The sequence below is a fragment of the Eumetopias jubatus genome, unplaced genomic scaffold (genome assembly GCF_037043125.1).
Source record: "Eumetopias jubatus isolate StellerSeaLion01/CBP00866 unplaced genomic scaffold, mEumJub1_p1.0 scaffold_4, whole genome shotgun sequence".
Taxonomy (NCBI): Eukaryota; Metazoa; Chordata; class Mammalia; order Carnivora; family Otariidae; genus Eumetopias; species Eumetopias jubatus.
In genome coordinates this window covers 4,055,492-4,073,284 of record NW_028274810.1, presented here as the reverse complement: position 1 = coordinate 4,073,284, position 17,793 = coordinate 4,055,492, and the positions used below count along the sequence as shown (strand labels likewise).

At 52.9% G+C, this 17,793-nt stretch overlaps 2 protein-coding genes across 5 annotated transcripts; one reads left to right on the top strand and one right to left on the bottom strand.

The window, feature by feature from the left end:
- The first annotated feature begins 1,857 nt into the window (after nucleotides 1–1,857).
- NUDT17 (nudix hydrolase 17) lies at nucleotides 1,858–7,288 on the top strand. 3 transcript variants are annotated; one of them, XM_028088199.2, is made up of 8 exons: nucleotides 1,860–2,083; nucleotides 2,268–2,454; nucleotides 2,694–2,719; nucleotides 2,875–2,967; nucleotides 3,226–3,324; nucleotides 3,554–3,690; nucleotides 4,075–4,227; nucleotides 6,745–7,288. In XM_028088199.2, the coding sequence occupies exons 1-8, from the start codon at nucleotides 1,892–1,894 to the stop codon at nucleotides 6,746–6,748; spliced, it is 891 nt and encodes a 296-aa protein (XP_027944000.1). In that variant the 5' UTR covers nucleotides 1,860–1,891; the 3' UTR covers nucleotides 6,749–7,288. The 3 variants fall into 3 exon arrangements, with proteins under 3 accessions (XP_087878427.1, XP_027944002.1, XP_027944000.1); XM_088022301.1 differs by lacking the exon at nucleotides 6,745–7,288 and having other exon boundaries at nucleotides 1,858–2,083; nucleotides 4,075–4,231; XM_028088201.2 differs by lacking the exon at nucleotides 2,875–2,967 and having other exon boundaries at nucleotides 1,859–2,083.
- On the bottom strand, nucleotides 4,456–14,669 carry PIAS3 (protein inhibitor of activated STAT 3). Of its 2 annotated transcripts, none has more exons than XM_028088195.2 (14): nucleotides 14,507–14,669; nucleotides 11,424–11,841; nucleotides 11,199–11,283; nucleotides 10,942–10,992; nucleotides 10,603–10,693; nucleotides 9,949–10,083; nucleotides 9,620–9,725; nucleotides 8,754–8,827; nucleotides 8,460–8,620; nucleotides 6,980–7,113; nucleotides 6,732–6,900; nucleotides 6,431–6,564; nucleotides 6,205–6,242; nucleotides 4,456–5,632 (listed from the first exon to the last, which is right to left on the bottom strand). In XM_028088195.2, exons 2-14 carry the CDS (start codon nucleotides 11,836–11,838, stop codon nucleotides 5,366–5,368), a joined length of 1,860 nt encoding a protein of 619 aa, XP_027943996.1. In that variant the 5' UTR covers nucleotides 11,839–11,841; nucleotides 14,507–14,669; the 3' UTR covers nucleotides 4,456–5,365. The 2 variants fall into 2 exon arrangements, with proteins under 2 accessions (XP_027943996.1, XP_027943995.1); XM_028088194.2 differs by lacking the exon at nucleotides 14,507–14,669 and adding an exon at nucleotides 13,803–13,900.
- Nucleotides 14,670–17,793: the final 3,124 nt, after the last annotated feature.

Below are 17,793 nucleotides of genomic sequence, written 5' to 3'. Positions count from 1 at the left end.
AATTCTTATACTGAAATGCCCTCTCTATCCCTACTGCCCAGAATACACCAGAAAGAGTTTGAGATGTTTTTTAAAGTTTGCTGATCCCGTCTTTTCCCCATCACTGTATTCTCCCCTCATCAGATCTCAGTGGGGGAAAGGACCTTAAATCAACTAGATTAATCATCTATCAGATGCATCATTTCCCACCAAGAGTCAGCCAGGCCTGTGTTTGAATATCCGTGTCAGTGTAAGAAATTTCTTCCTAAGCAGATTCCATTCTCAAAAGGCTACACCTGTTCTTTATTTTGTTAAGTTGTAATCTCTCTCTCTCTCTCTCTCTCTCTCTCTCTCTCTCTCTCACACACACAGTGTAGGGAATGTGAAAGACAACCACACAGAGGGGAATAAAAGCTATTTTCAGGACTAGCAGGTGGACTGGCCCCAGCATTCACACTAGAATCTATGGCTAGAAGACATTTGCCAGCTCCAGGTTTCTAGCACATCTGAAACTGTGTATGTAAGACACTTAGCACAATGCCTGGCATATGGTAAGCACTCAAGAAATCATTGCCTTCCTCTTCTCTGTGGTTTCTTAAAAGCAGCAATTCTAAGTTTTCTCTTTCAGTGGCATAGATAGATAAATTAACCTAGTTGATGTAATTTGTCCCAGCAGCTTCAGTTCATTTAAAGCAGGTAGGTGCTGTTAAAATCTCTTCGGTTTCCTCTTGCCAATGTCCATTCTAATTCATTAAGATTAATGAATTAATTAATTTATCAATCAAGTGCCAATTAATTGCTAGCCATTATACTGGATATAATATATCAAGATAAGTTGCTGTCTCTGCCTTCAAGCCACTCACCATTCTTTACTGAGCATCTGTTAATGTGCCCAGGACTGGGCTAGGCTTTAGGGATACAAAGATGAATAAGCCTTGCACACATAGCTTAGTGGGAGGAGACAAATAAATACAAGGAAATACTTGGGGGCTCTAGCAGAAAAGTATTATATACAGAGAGGCAAGAGGGAGAAGGGTCAGGCAGGAAAGGGAGCGCAGAAAAAGTGACAATCTGTCTTTTGAAAGATGAGGATTTGCCAGGTAGAAGGGGAAAGGGATCCCAGGAAGCAGAGCCTGGCGCCAGGAAGAACTGCAAATAGGATGTGACTAGAAAATAGGGCCTAAGTCCTGGCAGCAGTGAGGCTGGACAGCCGGCAGGAGCGGAGCCGGGGTGGGGGGGGGGGCGTCCTCACTCTACTGCGCTTATTCGTAGCTTACCTTCTGAGCAGTGGGAAGCAAGATGATGAGATTTGTGTTTGAGGAAGATCACTCTGGAAGAACCCTAGGGAATGAATTGGTAGGGGAAGGACTATTTGGAGACTTGCAACAACACCTCAAGCAGAATGGGAGGAAGGCTAGGACTAGGAACAATGAAGGCTAGAGGGCAAGACATTCGAGAAAGTTTTAAGGAGGTAGAATCTGCTGCACTGAGTTGCCATTTGAGTGAGAAGAAAGAGAAGGGAGGGGTCAAGAACGTTTCCTGGGTGTCTGGCGAAGAGACGTAATTAATTCGAGGTGATACCTACTAGAGCAGATAGGCGTAGAGTGCTACAGAGGGGTGCTTATATAGTACACGGCCCGTGGCTGGCGGGAGGTGACATGTGAGTTGAGAAATCATCCAGTCTGAATCACTCTCCTAAACAGAGAAGAGGGGAAAAAAGAGGAGCTGAGGACTTCGAGGTTTTCTTCTTTGTCATTTACTAACATTGCTCCTCTGGCTCATCCCCAAGTGTTCCGCCTAAATTTGCCGCGGCGGAAGCCCGGCTTCCCTCCGACCCCGCCGAACGCTCCGAGGGGCGGCGCCGCTGGGCCAGCAGAGGGCGCCAGGCGGGCCGCGGCCCCCGAGCCGCGTCATGGCCGCCGCGCGGGTGCTGCTGCTCCTGGCCGGGCGCCCCGTGTCGCCGAGCTTCGTGCAGAGTGTGTGTCGCCTCCTGGGCGCCGGGCCAGGGCTCGGGCCGTGGCCCACGCACTGCAGCTTGAAGCGAGGACGACTCGTCCTCTCGGACGGCCCGTTCCCAGGCGCTTCGACCAGGCTTCCACTCCAGGTCGGGCGAAGGGGGACCCGGGGTCGGGGGGCAGGAGTGGGGTCGGGTGGGAGCTGGCGAGAGAGGCCTGGGGGCAAGGATCGACCAGACTCGACCTCCTCCCCCACCGCGCGGCGTTGCCCGATTTTTGCCCGGCTTCTGAAGCCTTAACCCAAACGGCTACCCGCCCCCCCCCCCCCGCCAGCGACCCCCTTTCTGCCCTTTTGTGGCACTGGACCAGCAGCAGCTCAGGACTCCGGGGGCCGAGCTGCCCACGAATCGAGGTGTGGATCTGGGTGTGGCCGTCATGCTGCAGTCCAGCGACCAGACTGTCTTGTTAACCCGAAGGACACGCACCCTCAGCGTTTCTCCCAACCTCTGGGTACCTCCAGGTGAGTGCCCTGAGAACAAGATCCCAAGTCCGGGGAGGAAAGGGGCCTTTCACCAACAGTGCTATTCCCAGTCTCAGGACAGAGAGGCAGGCTCAGAAATGTGGTAGGTCCCCTTTTCAAAAGGAGTTGCAGTGGCATCTGTTCCCCCCCCCCCAGGAGGAGGGCGTAGTATAAATAGTGCGCAGGGTGTCCTGACCAAGAACACCACCACTTATCCCTTGGTCCCACTGTTGTTGCAGGTGGGCACGTGGAACTTGATGAAGAGGTAACCAGTCTGCTAACCCAACCTTCACCCTGCCCTGAAACCAGAGACCTCTGTCTGGGGCTGCCTTGGGTGTGCGCTGAGGGAGGAACAAAGGACTTGGGGCCTGTTTCTCTCATTGAGAGAAATGTCTGGGACTTGTGCTCTCTTGTTCCCAGCTGTTGGACGGAGGGCTTCGAGAACTTTGGGAGGAGAGTGGACTCCAGCTGCCCCAGGGCCAGTTCTCTTGGGTCCCTCTGGGGTTATGGGAGGTGAGACAGGAACCTGGAAAAGGTCCCTTCCTTATTTAACCAAAAGCCCTCAACAACCCACCAAAGCCTATGGAACAGCCCTACGTGCCTTGGCCACAGGAGAAACAATGAACAGGGGGTGGGTGGTTTGGAGTCCCCAAACCCACAGTCCCCACCTGTGTGCCTCCTGCACCATCTCTGCCCTCCACTTCCTCAGCTGTATTTACAAAGTCTCAAAAAGATATAGGAAGTTCTCATCTTTGCTGTATTCTCTCTTAGTCTGCCTACCCTCCTAGGCTGAGCTGGGGTCTCCCCAGATACCATCACATCATTCTCTATCTACTCGTGGTCTCCCAGGAATCACAGCAGCAGCTGCAGGTAGGGCTGGCAGGGTAGGAAGGAAATGGGAGTTGAGACCCAAGCAGACTGGTTCTGTGACTAGGGCGGAGGGTGGGGGGTCAGTCAGAGATAACCAAGAAATCCAATAGCCTCTCCCCTTGCCCCTGCCCCAAGTCTCTTTCCATTCCACCTGTGGGTAGGCTGCGGTCAAGAACAGGCCTCCTAAGAGGGGCCACGGCTAAGGGATCTACCTACCTATCTGGCCCAGGCCCGGATCCAACCAAACCCAAGTGAGGTGAGCGCCTTTATGTGGCTGGGACCAGATGTAGCAGCTGCAGTGGCTGCCACAGAGGATGGGACAGAGACACCCAGACATCTCCCCCAGGAGCTACCACCCTCCGTCCTGTAAGAGCTCTTGCCTGACCCTCCAACACACCAACACATAGTCATTGGGAAGTTCCGCTTCTCTCCCCTCCCCAGGGGGGGAGTTTTGTGTCGTGGGGGACATTTAGGGAGTGGGTTGGCCAGCTGATGATGAAAGGGGCACATGAGATCAAGGACACTGTCCATCCAACTCCAAGGGTTCCTGCCCCAAGCTGGCTAGCACTGACCACTGGGTTTGAGTCCCACTCCCCCAAAGGGGCAAGGCATTTAACCCTCCTTGAACCTGTTCCTCTCTGTAACATGAGGGCATCGTCCACCCATCCCTCTCCTGCTGTGGCTGGGAGGGTTCCGTGGAAGAGGGCTAAGTCACAAGGCACAGCCCGGACAGGAGCTGTCATTATGCAGTACGGCAGAACTAGAGGAGGACGGAGGAGCTCGACCCCTGGCCTTGCCCGTGTCCACGCTGCTGCGGACGACCCCAACCACAGCTGAAGGCAAAGAGAGGGTCAGCTCTGGGACCAAGTTTGCCCTCAGGCTCTGGCTGCAACATGTGCGCAGGTAAGGGTAAAGGACTTGAGGGCCCTGCAACATTGGGCTGAACGCTCTATGAGGGAGAGGAAGGACGAGCAAATGGCCCTGGAGCTCCTCAGTGGAACACCCCTCCCACGTGAAAGTGGGCCCAGGGCCTGCAAGGAGGAACAGAACATGGGCCCCCTCCGCCCAAACCAGGGCTCTGGAAAGGGAAGTGCATAATCCCCTTCCCAGCCCACCTCTGAGACACTCACAGACATTCACAACTTTTATTATGGGTAAGAACTTTGCTACAACTTTGAGAATAAAAAGTAAAATTACAACATAGGTCCTAGGCCCTGGAGGAACCTAAAAAAGGAGAATGGGGAGAGCATGAGGTCTTCCCACCTCCCAGAAAAGGTGCAGAATGAGCCAGACCTAACCACGGGGCCGTGGGCCTCTTGAAGCTCATGCCCCAAGCTGGTCAGCATACGAAACATTGTGAACTTAAATATATAAATAGAGACCCAGGCAATAGGCCAGACCCTGCTCCCAAACCCCTGGGGATCAGGGCGAAGGCCTTATCTCCTCCTCAGTCATACTGGGAAGTAGGAGGCAGGGGAAATCATCTTTGGAGTATTTTGGTTTTTCTTGTTTATGTACCAAAAAATCTGCAACCCAAAATAGAGTTCTTTGTCCATATGTCTGCCTGTCTCAGCTTCTCCACCTGTCTGTTTGGCCAAAGAGAACGGAATGGACATGAAGAGACAATGGATGTGGGGAAGGGAGAGAACCATAGGTTTGGGGAAGACAGGGCATGGCATCTAGGGGACAAGAGAAAGGCCCTTTCCCCATGAGGCTCTAGCCAATTCGGCCCTTCCCCCAACTCACACCCCATCCCGTGTGCCTCCCACTGCCTAGGTTTAACATACCCGAAGGAATGTGCCAGCCATCCAAAGAACATTTCCGAAAATAGAACCCAAATGTCCTTAAAAAGAGGTTAAATATTAACCCTTTGGGTGCTGGCCTTGTTAGGCAGAGAGAAGGCCAAACACAGGATACCATGAAGGTCTTTCTTTGACCTTTGGCCAAAGCCCCCTGAGGGGTCAGAGTGGCCAGGAGTCTGAACTCCACAGCATACTTGCTCAGTGGTGGGAGGCAGTGAAGTTTCCATCATCCAGGGGACTCAGTCCAGGGAAATGATGTCTGACCGGCAGCCAGTCAAAGAGGGACCTGAGGACAGGGGTCCTCCAGGCCCCTCCCTCAAGGCCCCCCCAGGGGCCACAATGCTACTGACGCGGCCAGGAGGGGGTGCTGGAGTGGTGCTGCGGTGAGAGCTCCCCAATGTGGGGGCTAGTGGGCCCAGGAAGTGGGAAGGGGTCCCTCGGTACTGGAAGAAGTGGCCAAGGGCATCCTGTTCATCTATCGAGGTGATGACGGAGGGACCATAGTGCTGGGGGGAATCAAGGGCACAGTTTTAAGATTTTCTCCTGACTTCACCCACCTCCCAGTCACTCATCTCAGAAATATCCTGGGATAAATCAAACCCTCTGGACCCCCAGATACCCTCTGAGAAGCAGGGGAGACTTTTTTCCCCCTACTTCCCCACCCCACCCCTTCCCTACCCCTATCCCCTGCCTTGATACAGTCCCTCCAGCTTGCTAGGTTCTTGGCCTTGTGGGCGTCTAAAATGCACGGAATGTCCAGCTGGGGCAGGCACAGTGCTCAAGTGCACATGGGTGTGTGTTGGAGGGGGGACTGAATGGAGAGCAGTCAGGGCAGAATTCTAAAAAACTTGAGACAGAACAGTAACGGTATCAAAGAAGACATGGGTGAGAATCTGAGGAAGCATCGGTAGGGTCTAGTAGGGAAATAAACTGCCCACACCCCCTCTGCCCCCCAGCCCCTGCCTTCCCTCACAAGAAGCAGATTTAGGTCTTAGGGGAAAATGGGGGGGGGGAGCATCAGTGCCTAGAAAGGAAACTTCAGGGATCTGATAACTTCATGGGAGAAGGATCCACTTACCTGACTCTCAGTCTGGAGGAAAGAAAATAAATCTAAACCTGGTAAGAAAAGAAAAATCAGAATCAATCTCCTGTCTGACCCCTTCATGGCCAAAAAAACCCAAAGAAGTCCCTTGGATTGTAGCCCTTGCAAGAGAGCCAGAAGGCTTTGAAAAGGAACAGGGGTTCTGATCTGGTTTGGGGGCAGATGTGGCAGGGAACAGCCCACCTTGTGATCAGTGTCCTACCTTGGATATCGGTCCCCAGTGGGAAAGCAGGTGGGTACTCATGTAGTGGGAGACTGGACAGGAAATCCCCGCCCAGCGTGCCCATAGCAGGGCTCCGCAGCACCGAAGATGGCTGGTGACCAGATGTCAGGACTCTGTGAGGAGAGAGGAGGAACTGGGGCAGCCAGCGAACGACAGATGCCCTCACCCAGCTCAGCCTCCTGAGCCCCCTCTTTGCCCCAAGGTTTGTCCAGTGACCAGAGAGCATTCCTGACTTCTTCCTCTGCCCCTTCTGGCGTGGACTCAGCCTATTTCCTCATACCCTTTGCTTCCAGGTAGAGCCGGGATGGCAGCTGAGGTGACAGGACAGTGCTTTTTGGTCGGGGGCAGGTCCTCCTCATCTGATGAACTCTCTATTGTCAAGTCAATAACTTCAACCTTCTTCTTATTCTCGGATGGATTGCCCTCTTGGACGGGGCTGTACTGGAGGCCTGCGGGTGGTAAGAGGACTGTGTCTCAGAGACGAGGCCATCTGAGATGTAGTTCAGCTCGGGGAGGGGGGTCACTCACCATCCAGCCCATACCCTGGCGGGGGGCAAACCTCAGATGCCTCCTTCTTGGGTTTCATTGGGCACCAGGATCCATCTTCCATGAACTGGATCTCATCACAATCCGAACAGGAATTAAGTATCTCCATGAATAAGCTGGGGAAAGGGGAGAGAATGGGAATTCATGGAGCTGGGAGATGGCTGGGAACAGTAGCCGGGGAGTTCTGGGACTCACCTCTCTGAACCTGTTTCCTTGTCTGTAAAATGACATTATTCACTCTACTCAACCCTCTTGAGTTGTCAGAATCAAATAAAGTAAGGTAATATAAAAGAGATTTGTCAACTTTCAGTGCTAAGTTTTCCAAAAAATACATTCTAAGCACGTTTCATGTAGTACTTGTGACAAGACAAAAGGAACAGAGATACAGAACTCCATAAACCATCTCAAAGAGAGCACTGGGAAGGAGGACCGTAACTGAGGCTCTGACCGGGGTTAGGACTAGCTACATCCGTACATCCAGACGCTCCGAAGAACCTTTCCTTACCATGGTCAGTGAGAGGTCACGTAGCTGTTCTAGGAGATACACTGTATCAGTTCAATACATTGACTCTGCCACTCACTAACAATTACAACTTTGAGCAAGATAATCTCTCTAGGTCTCAGCTTCCTCACCTGTAATGACCATACCCATCTCACAAGGTTAATTATGAGGATTCCGTGAGATAAGGCGTGCAAAGTGCGCAGCATGATGCCTAATGCAGTAAATCCTCAATGTTGGAAATATATACAATTGACCATGAACAACATGAGAGTTAAGAACACTGACCGCTCACACAACCAAAAATCCATGGATGGGGCGCCTGGGTGGCGCAGTCAGTTGAGCATCCAATTCTTGGTTTCAGCTCTGGTCTGGATCGAGCCCCATGTCAGGCTCCACTCTGGGCACAGAGCCTGCTTAATGTCCTCTCCCTCTCCCTCTCCCTCTGCCCCTCACCCCCCCACCCCGCACTCTCTCTCTCTCTCTCTCTCTTTCTCTAAAGTAAATAATCTTTTTTTTTTAAAAACTCTTTAGTGTTAAAAAAAAAAAAAATCCATGGATAACTTTTGACTTCCCCCAAAACTTAACAATAGCCTACTGTTGACCAGAAGAAGCCTTACCAATAACATCAACAGTCAATTAACACATATTTTGTACGTGTATTATATACTGTATTCTTGTAATACAGTAAGCTAGACAAGAAAAATATTAAGAAAGTCACAAGAGAAAATACATTTATATTTACTGTACTGAAAAAAATCTGTGTATAAGTGGACCCATATTCAAGGGTCAACTGTATATTATAAAGATGAAAAATTATATATATACATATACATATAAAGGGATTGATAGGTTAAGAGTTGGGGTTCCTGGAAGGGCAAGGAAGGTCTCTCAATATATAGATGGGGGGGGTCCCTAGTGGATGTCCTAGGTAAGAGGAAGCAGAATGCAGAGTGGCCCTACCCATCAATGATAAGAGATTCATAGGGAGCCTTCTTGTCACACACAGGACATGTCCATGTTGGCTTCTTCTCATTCATTTGTAGATAAAGAGCAGCATCGAAGCTCTGCAGGTGGGCGCAGGTGAGGGCACGACAAGGGACTGTCAGGCGCATCTTCCCTAGCTGAGAAGAGATGAGTTCTCTGGTCAGAGTCCCTATATCCCAGGAAGCCTCACTCTGGTAGCCCTAGGAGCCCTCATCTGGGTCCAGAGTTTAACCCAACCCCCCTCCCCGTTCTCATCTCCCTTGTACCCACCGGGCACATGAGTGACACCCGGAGACTTGTAGTGGCCACCTCACTGTCCGGGTCAGCGGTCAATTTCTCCTTGACTGAAACAAGAATGAGGCCAGAGCCATGGGGTCAGCAAATCTGGAGATGAAGCCCAGGAGGCGGTGAGGCCAGAAGCAGACGGCTCTGGCTGAGAGGCAGCTGGGCAGAGTGCCTTTGGGGGCCAGTGGGATGTCACGTTGGGGGTGGTCTTTGGGGGCCAGTGGAATATCACATGAAGACTGAGTGTGAGGAAGAGATTTCCCCATCCCTGAAGATGCTTAAATACAGCTGGATGGCACTTTGGCAGAGATGACTTAGAGGGAACTGAAGCATCACAAGAGGGTTAGATTAGATGATCCTTAAGACTCTTTCCAGTCTCGGGGCGCCTGGGTGGCTCAGTCGGTTAAGCGTCTGCCTTTGGCTCAGGTCATGATCCTGGGGTCCTGGGATCGAGCCCCACATCGGGCTCCCTGCTCAGCGGGGAGTCTGCTTCTCCCTCTGCCCCTCACCCCGCTCGTGCTCTCTCTCTCTCTCAAATAAATAAGTAAAATCTTAAAAAAAAAAAAGACTCTTTCCAGTCTAAAGAAGCCATATTCCAGCAGGGCTGGAGGGAGGGTCTGTGAGGTGCAAAGCAGATGTATAACTGAGAATGCAAGGGTGTCACTCAGTGCCTGGGAGTGGGCTGACTTCTCAACCATGAAGATTGGTAAGGGGATGGGGGAGGGTTGGAGTCATTGTGTGACATGAGGTATACTGTCATAAGAGGGGGACGGGTTTGATTATAAAGGCTGGAGGACCGAGAAGACTTGGATCCAAATCAGAGGGGGAAAGAGGGGCAGGATGTTACTCACTCAGCGCCCGAGAGTGGTCTGGGTTCCGGATACCCTTTGCTCTGAGTTTTTGTAGAAGGGTCCCTGCAGTCAATTGCCTCACCAGGTACACAGACAGGGAGTAGTTCTACTTGGTGGGAGGGGGAGGCAGTTAGCCTCTGCCCTGCACATCACCACCACCACCACCACCGTCACCACCACCCCAACCCTTTGTCCCATGAGGACCACAGACAGCAGGTTAAGGCAGAAAGACCCATAAAGAGGAAGATGCTTCCCCAACCCAGAACACGGGATGATGCCCCCTCACACCCTGCAGGCTTCTCTAGGTTCCCTGCCCCAGCCCTGCTCACCCGTCCAAACTCAGATGACCAGTTGACCACGATGGTGTTGGGAACAGTGGCCGAGAGACGAGCCAGAGGTGTGATGTTGATGGGGCGGCTAGGTCTCTTGGGCTCAGCCCCATTCTTGGTAGGGGGGAGGTAACCCTGGGGAAGGGAGGGAATGGTCAAGACATCTTGTCTCAGGTTATTCACTTCCTGGAGGGAAGACCAGCATCACTCACTGACCAAGGACATGGGGGGCCCATTCAGTGACTCACAAAACTAAAGCATTATCTAGGGTTGTTATGTGGGGTTCATTCCTGGGGACAAAGGACACCTTATTCGTTGACCAGGGAAATAAAAACCTACTCCCTGGGTTCCTGAGGGGGAGGAATAGGCAAGCCCCACCTCTTCCAACTCTCAGCTCTGAGGTCATCACTTCAGAGAAGTCTTCCCTGAACCTTTGGGTTGAACTAATGTCCCTCTTTTGGGTTCTGACAGAACCCTTGTGCATCAGCCCTCTCTTAGCATTCTCTAGGTTGTATTAATCCCTCAGTAGGCTGAGTACCTACTATGCACCCAGGCACTGTGCTAGGCATGTCTCTTTCATAATCGGTTTGTATTTAACATTTAAGAACTCAAAGAGGAAAGGGGTTACTGCCAGAAAAAGAGAAGAGCATTTACCGGCAGGGGGCACAGTTTCCCATTGACCTTGACAAAGAGGTTGGGGGGAAAATAATCCTCCTGGGGGCAGCTGGTCTCACAGAGACAGAACCTGGTAAGAGAGGAGAAAAGATGAAAGGGTGGGGGAGGTAGTTTCTTGAGTTGAAGCTGGCAGAAAGGCAGGGAATCTCAGTCCATCACAGATGTCTGTAGCTGTAGCCCTCAGCACCCAACAGAAGTCCCAGGGTTGGGGTAGATGGGGCAGAGCAGGGCTATCTCCTAGCCGTGTCCGTCATACCCTGATTTCGTTCCCACCCCCAACAGGAGCCCAGCCGGGAAGGGGGAGGGGGATCGACTCACCTGAGCTGCACTTGTATAGTATAGTCACATTTGGCTCCTGGTAGAACCTCTCTGTGACAGGGAAGGAGAGGGAAACATGTCAGGATGTGGCCCCCAGAGGGCAGGGCTTGAACAGTCAGGGACGCACAAGAGAATGAGACAAAGCAGGTGCAGGAAGATGGACAGGCAGGAGAGCAGGACAGAAGAGAAGAAAGTCAGAGAGCAGAGTCCAGGGGTAATCGTCCCAAGATGAGGTGGGAGGGCTGGGAGAGATGTACCTGGATGTGAGAATCTGCTGCACTTGCTGGGGCGTGAGGGCAAAGGTAAAGTGCGCCTCTTCGAAACGCTGGCTAGAAGTGGACGCTGAGGACACAAAGGGGCAGTTACTCCTGAGCCACAGACGCTGCCCCCATCCCAGGCTGCTGATCCCACAGGAATAAAGCCTAAAGAAAGGCTTGGGCAAGAGGTATGGATCAGGAAGACTGAGGAAGACGGAGCCGTACCGAGGGTGGTGGGCCGGATGAGCTCCCCATAGACTTCATAGAAGGGCAATGGTTTCATGGTGACATCAGGGTGCACGGGCTGGGGCAGAGGAGGGTGCATGTCCACTTCACGCTTGGGGCCCAGCAGGGTGCCAGGGGCCAAGAGGGCCGGGGGAATGGGAGCCAGAGGACCAGGAGAGCCGACAGGAGGGGTGCCAGGGGGCAGAGAGAGCAGGGAGAGATCAGAGGGCCCCAGGGTCTTCCGGGGAAAGCGCCGGCGGTAAAGCTCCTTGATCTTCATCTGGACACTGGGGGCACAGCTGGACTTGAGGAGGTGCAGGGCCTTGGCCAGGAGCTCGTGCTTCCGTCCACTCTTGTTCCGGCCAGCAAAGCCGAGCAGCACCTGAAGCTCAGACACCCGGAAGCTCATCACCATGTGCTGCGGAGAAGAGAGACACTGGAGAATACTGCCAAGGGTGCTGGGGCTGAGCTACCAAGTAGCCAATGCCCCCCCACCCCGCCCCCAGCACTCATCAGAAAGATGCTCTGCAGCCAGTGGATGACTGCCAGACAGCCAATCTAGCCAAAGGGACATCTCAGTCAGGCCCATTCAGCAACCCTCAGGTCAACCTTACCACTGGCCCCCAGAGCTTGAGTAACCCTATCTCCCCATGCCTGTAAGGCGGCCAGGCGGGGCAGGGTGCAGGCAGCCAGCCATCCACAAGCACACCAACGAGTCCACTTCGGTCTCCTACCTCCATCCCTGCCTTGAGCCTAGACGCTCCTTTAAGCTGCTTATCTCCTCTCCTGCTCTTTCTCAGACTCTCAGACCCATCCCAGCCTCCTGGGAAGAGGCTAGGAGACAGGGAGAAGGAGGGGGAGAAGAGCATTCAGGCCAGACAGCCCCAAGGGGGAAGAAAGGGGGCAGGTGGCTGGAGGATTGTGCCCGAGGCACACCCCTCCCAACACTTCAAGCCACCTCAGCTATTTTCCCCAAGCCTCTCTGTAGCGTTTGTGGCCAGGGTTTTCAGGTCAGGGTTCAGTGCTTGTAACTCCCCCAAATCCTTTCTAAGCATCATTTACATAAACATCCCTCCCTCAGTCCTATTTTTCTGGACGGCAAAAACGACCAAAACTTGGTGCAAAGGTGTTAATAGTAAATCACCGAGTCCAGGTTACCTTCTTGTTTATCTGTTTACTCCATCTGCCAGGAACTAATATCCTGTTTCTCCCCTGCATAGAGAAAATGAGTGATCCTCCCCCTCCATAGCGGTGAAAGAGGAGAGGGCAAAGCTCTAAGCAGAGGCCCTGGGAGGATGAGAAGGCGTGGGGCCCCTGAGCCAGGGTGCAGAATTGCAAGTTCTCCTAAATGCAGCCGGGCCCAGTGACTAGACCTCAAGCCCGCCAAGGACTATGGCTCCATTTCAAAAGGCAGAACAAAGCCAGGAGGCAGGGGGATGAACCCAGTGGTTTTTTAAGGTTCTGTGAGATGTCCTCGGATACGGTTACCCTCAAGACTGTGTGGCAGTAGGAGGGCACCAAAAGCTCTCTCCTAAAAGGACACCCTTCTGTGAATCTCTGGGAGACCCTGTCATGGGCAGGCCTTGCTAGCCCTCCACAATTCGCCCCCTCACAGGAGGCTTTATGGCTTTGGGCCCCTTTTGAGGAATGTGATGAAAAACGTGTTCTTTCTCCCACCCTTATTTCCTCTGTCCTGTTTTTATTTCTCCATTAGCTTTGTCAAGAACCTCCCCCTTCCCATCCCATAGTTTCACACTCCTCTGTCTTCTGCCCAAAGACACCGGCTCACTAAGGCAGCGCCTTCCTTTGAGCCTCCTGGATGCTTCTGCCCCACCCCTCGATCCAGCCGCCCGCACAGCCCCGCCCCCTAGATCTCAGCCGCCTACTGGTACTTCCCAAGGCTCGGATCCCAACAGCAGCCCCAAAGCTTCCATCCTCTCTGCTGCATCTCCCCAGGAGCCTCCCATACATCTGCCCCCCAGTCCCATCCCCACATCTGCCCCCTACTGTCGCCATCTCTTGGCCTCGAACAACTCGCCCCCTATGCCTCCGCAGCAGCTTTTACCCCTGGCCCTCCTCCTACATCTGCCCCAACTACCAAATCCGACTTCTACCCCTGCGTCCCCGCCCCCTGCGCCTCGGCCCCCAACAGCTGCAATTCCCCTCGGCCCCACCCCTACATCTGCCCCGCGGCCCCGCCCCCGGAGCCCGGCCGCAGCCCGGTCCTCGCCCACAGCCACTTCGCTCCCACCCCCGGCAGCCAGTCTCCGCCACGTCTCCAGCCCCCACCCGAGCCCTCAGCACCCAGTCTCGGTCGCTTCCCTGACTCGGCGCACCGCCGGGCTCCGTCCAGATGGGGATGGGGGAGGGGGCCGGTACCTTTAATTCGCCCAGCTCCGCCATCTTGAGACATCGCAGGCGCCCGAGCCCGAGCCCGAGCTCAGGCCCAGGGACCGGCGCACAACTCTCCACCCCAGCGCCGGCCGCAAATGCCGCCTGCTCCGCCCCGTCCGGCCCCCTACACCTCCCCTTCCCGGCCCCGCCCGCCGGGCTCCGGACAGGCCCCAGCCTCAGCCCCTCCCTCGACCGCCCGACCCGGCCCCTGCAAGTCTTTGGCCCGGGTGCAAGACCGGAGGGAGTGTAGCCCGAAAGATCGCGGGGTTCCCGGGGGTAATGAGGAGGCGGACCCGAAGTGCCTGGGGGAGGGGGCTTTGCCACGCCAGAGCTGGGAGGGGATGAGCTTTTAGGGAGCCAAAGATACTTGAAAGATGGAGGGAAAGTATCGAAAACTGCTAAATCCAAGAGAAATGGGGGAGGGGTGGCGAAGTTGGAGCGAATACCGTCATCTTCTCTACAAGTTTAACCAGCTAAAGTCAAGAGTTCTACCAACTCGGGAATTGGGTGAGATCTGATCCGTTTCAGAGAAGCTATGGAGTTGTGAATAGTTCAAGACGGCTATTCTCAATCCTTCGCCCCCGTTCCCACCCGCCACCCGCCACCAAGCAACTACAGTGTTGCTCGTGGTCCCGCGGTAGGACTCCAACTCGGCAGCAAAAAAGTTTGGTGCGATGAGCGGGACTTACCAGCACGGTTGCGGGGAGCGGGGAGGGGGCTCGGGAGGCTCGGAGGGTGGGCTGGGGAGGTTAGGGGAGGGGGCCCGGCGCCGCTCCCGCCGTCTACAAGGCTGGAGGTCGGTCGGGCAGCTGGACGCTGCAGCCGCAGCTCCGCCCGGACGGGAGCTCCGCCCGGCCCCGCGCTGGGGCTGGGGCCTCCCCCTCCGGGGTGAGCCCGCCAGGACGGCCGCCACTGAGGGAGGGGGCGGAGTCTGAGGCGGGAGAGGGAGGGACTCGGAGCCCGGCGCTGAGCGATTAACTCCTCGAGTGAGCGGGTCAGAAAGGAGGAGGTTCTCGGATCTCATCATTCTCGCTCTTGCTCTGACCCCTTGAGCTGGTGTACCGGCCTGGGGTGGAGTCATGCTGCAAATAAGGCCGGATGGACCGGGATCTGCCTACATGAAGAAGTTCCTACTTGGAATGAGACTCTTCTCCCTGGGGGAAAGCCTGGGCTGCTAGAATGCAAAGTGTACCTAAGCCCCAACTCTACCTGTGGTCCCTCACCCCCTACCCCAAATAGACCGTCACCAGAGACCCCACGCCTTTGGTGTAGCTGAAGGTGGACGGAGGAGAGGTTTTCTTACCCCCAAAAGTCATCTTTCTGCCCCTCTCTGAACTGCCTACTCTTCTTCCAAAGCCTTTGACCTTCCAGAGACCCCATTCTCAACCAAGCTAATCACTCACATGCAGGTACCCTGAAAGCACCAATTTTAGTTTACCCAAACTACACACTGGAAAAACTCAAAGCATTTTATAGTTAGTTGGCTGGGACTTAAGCAATAATGTCATTTGTTCAACAAACATTTGAATGCTGTTCAGAGATTGTTAGGTGCTGAGGACATAAAAGGCCTTGCAGGAGCTCTCAGTCTAGCAGCGGCAGCAAGACAGTTAAACCTATAATTGGCATAAGAATAATTAATAATAAATAGTATGACTAACCCTCTCATTTAGCTTAAACCTTCAGTATAATCCTTCCCATGAGACCCCATCCAAGCCACAAGAATGAAGGTACCAGCCTGGCATTATCCCCAGGTACCTGCTGAATTGGACCATGCCCAACTACTCTGTGGACTGTGTCCCTGGGGAAGATGTGCACCTCTCCTGACACTCAGGTTCTTTCCCTGATGCTTTGCTGCCAGCAATGGTGGGACGCAAGCTAAACTCAAGCTCAAGTATTAGGTCTAAATCCCAATTGCCCCCACCAACGCTTGAGTCTTCATCAGGCCCTGAGCTCATTTTTTTGTTCTGTTCAGCCCTCTGGGTCAAAAGTTACTATGGATTAGTTTGTATCTTCTAGAATTTTCAGTGATTTGGAGGTAAGGAGGATAGAGAGGATTAAAAAAAAAAAAAAGAAGGGGGCATACTCTGGGAGTGATAGACATGTTCATTATCTTGATTGTGTGATGGTTTTATGGGTATATACATATGTCAAAACTTATCAAAGTACATGCAGTTTATGGAATGTCAATTACTATAACTCATGAAAGCTGTAAAAATGTAAAAGAAGAAAAGAAAGTCAACCTCACCTTGAATCCTAGTGGTTTCATAAAGGAGGGATCTCCTTTAATAGTTAATTTGAGGTTGTAAGTTCCAGCATCCCTACAGGATAACCGAAAAGTAGGAAGCAGGGTGCCTGAGTTTGATCCTGTATCCCAGCTCAGCAAGGACAAGAATCTTTTCTGTGATGCTCACTCTTTATCCCCAGTGCCTGGCCCATAGTAGACTCGTTCAATATCAGTTTAATGAATTAATATTATCAGACGAAGGAGGGAAACTACAAATCAAGACCAAGTTCTGATTGAAGGCATTCAAAGACATAGTCTGACCCCATCGTGGCGACCAAGCTTCACTTACTCTCATCCATATACTCCTACATCTGAAGCCTGAGGAACAAGGGGGAAGAGAAACAGGAGTAGGGAGTCCCTACCGAAGTCCCATTAGACAGACAGCCTAGGAGGAATGGGGAGAATAGTAGGACTAGAGTTACTTTAGGAAATAGAGATTTGTTTATGAAATTGAGGAAAATTTCAGGGCTTGGGGTTGTTGGGGTAAGAGTTTATGGGGTTGTCTAGAGGGAAACTGGAAAGACCAGGGGCTGAGGAACGTTCCATCCTGTGTTAGCATTCACATCACTGAGCATTCCCGTAGCTCAGCCATCCTGGGATCAGCTTCCACTACCAAAGCTGCCTCCTGACTCACACTTGAACTTAGCCAAACAATCTCCCCCTGTGTGGACCCCTCTCTCTCAGCAGTTTGTTCATTCTTCCCACCCCACACTCCATAAATAATAAGGATTGCAACCGTCCTTTTATATTCTTTGGTAACTCGAAGAACAAGAAGGAAAAGAGAGGTTCTGTTCCCCTTCATGGAAATGACTTAGATCTTTCTGATGCCCTTCCTCTGGCAGCTGTACCCTCTCTTTCGCCATGAACCCCTCCGGTCTCCATTCTTCCTGCCTTAAAGCAGTCTTGGGCCCGTCCACACAAATTCCAAAGCTGACCCTCGTCTTCTCTAGGACGCGATCTACACAGCTGCTCTCTTCTGGGCCAAACCCCCCTGCAGCCCTGGGGTGGCCCCCTGTCTTCCGCGGCAGCCCTTCCCCACTCTCCTCTCAACCCAGTCCGGCTCTTTACCGCCAAACCGTGGCCTCCGACCCAGCAAAACCCAGAAGGGGGCGGGCTGGGAGAAGGAACCGGGAGGGATCCAAACCGCAGTTCCAGATTGGGGAGGAATTTGCTTCCTCTCTCTCACCTAGCAGTCTGGCTGGTGGAGGGACAGGAAGGGGAGGAGACCCATGGGAAGTGGCCAAGAGAGATACATTTTTTTTTTCAGTCTAACAGAACTGGAGGAAAGAAGCCATCTCTGAGTATCCCTTCCTCCCCTTCCCAGGAATCCGACTTTTCACCCCACTTTGTACCTGGGCAAAGAACACGGGCCATGTGAGCCCTTGTGCCTCAGATCTAGATGCATGGTTTGACATACGATCAAATATTTTAGATTGTACAGCTTGAAGGAAATCCAGGCCTCTCAATTTCTCCTCCTTAAAAAAGATTGTGGACGCAGGAATCGCAAGATAGAGAAAAAAGATTAGAGACAGATTTGAGAAAGAGACAGAGTATCAATCTCCATTTTCACAGAGAGCTGTTTTTCAAACGTGGGTCTTGGCTCATTAGTGGGTGTATTGTGAGCAATATCTTTTTCGGTGGGGTACAACAGCAGAGAATATCATCGAATGAAAATAGTAAGGGTAAATATCA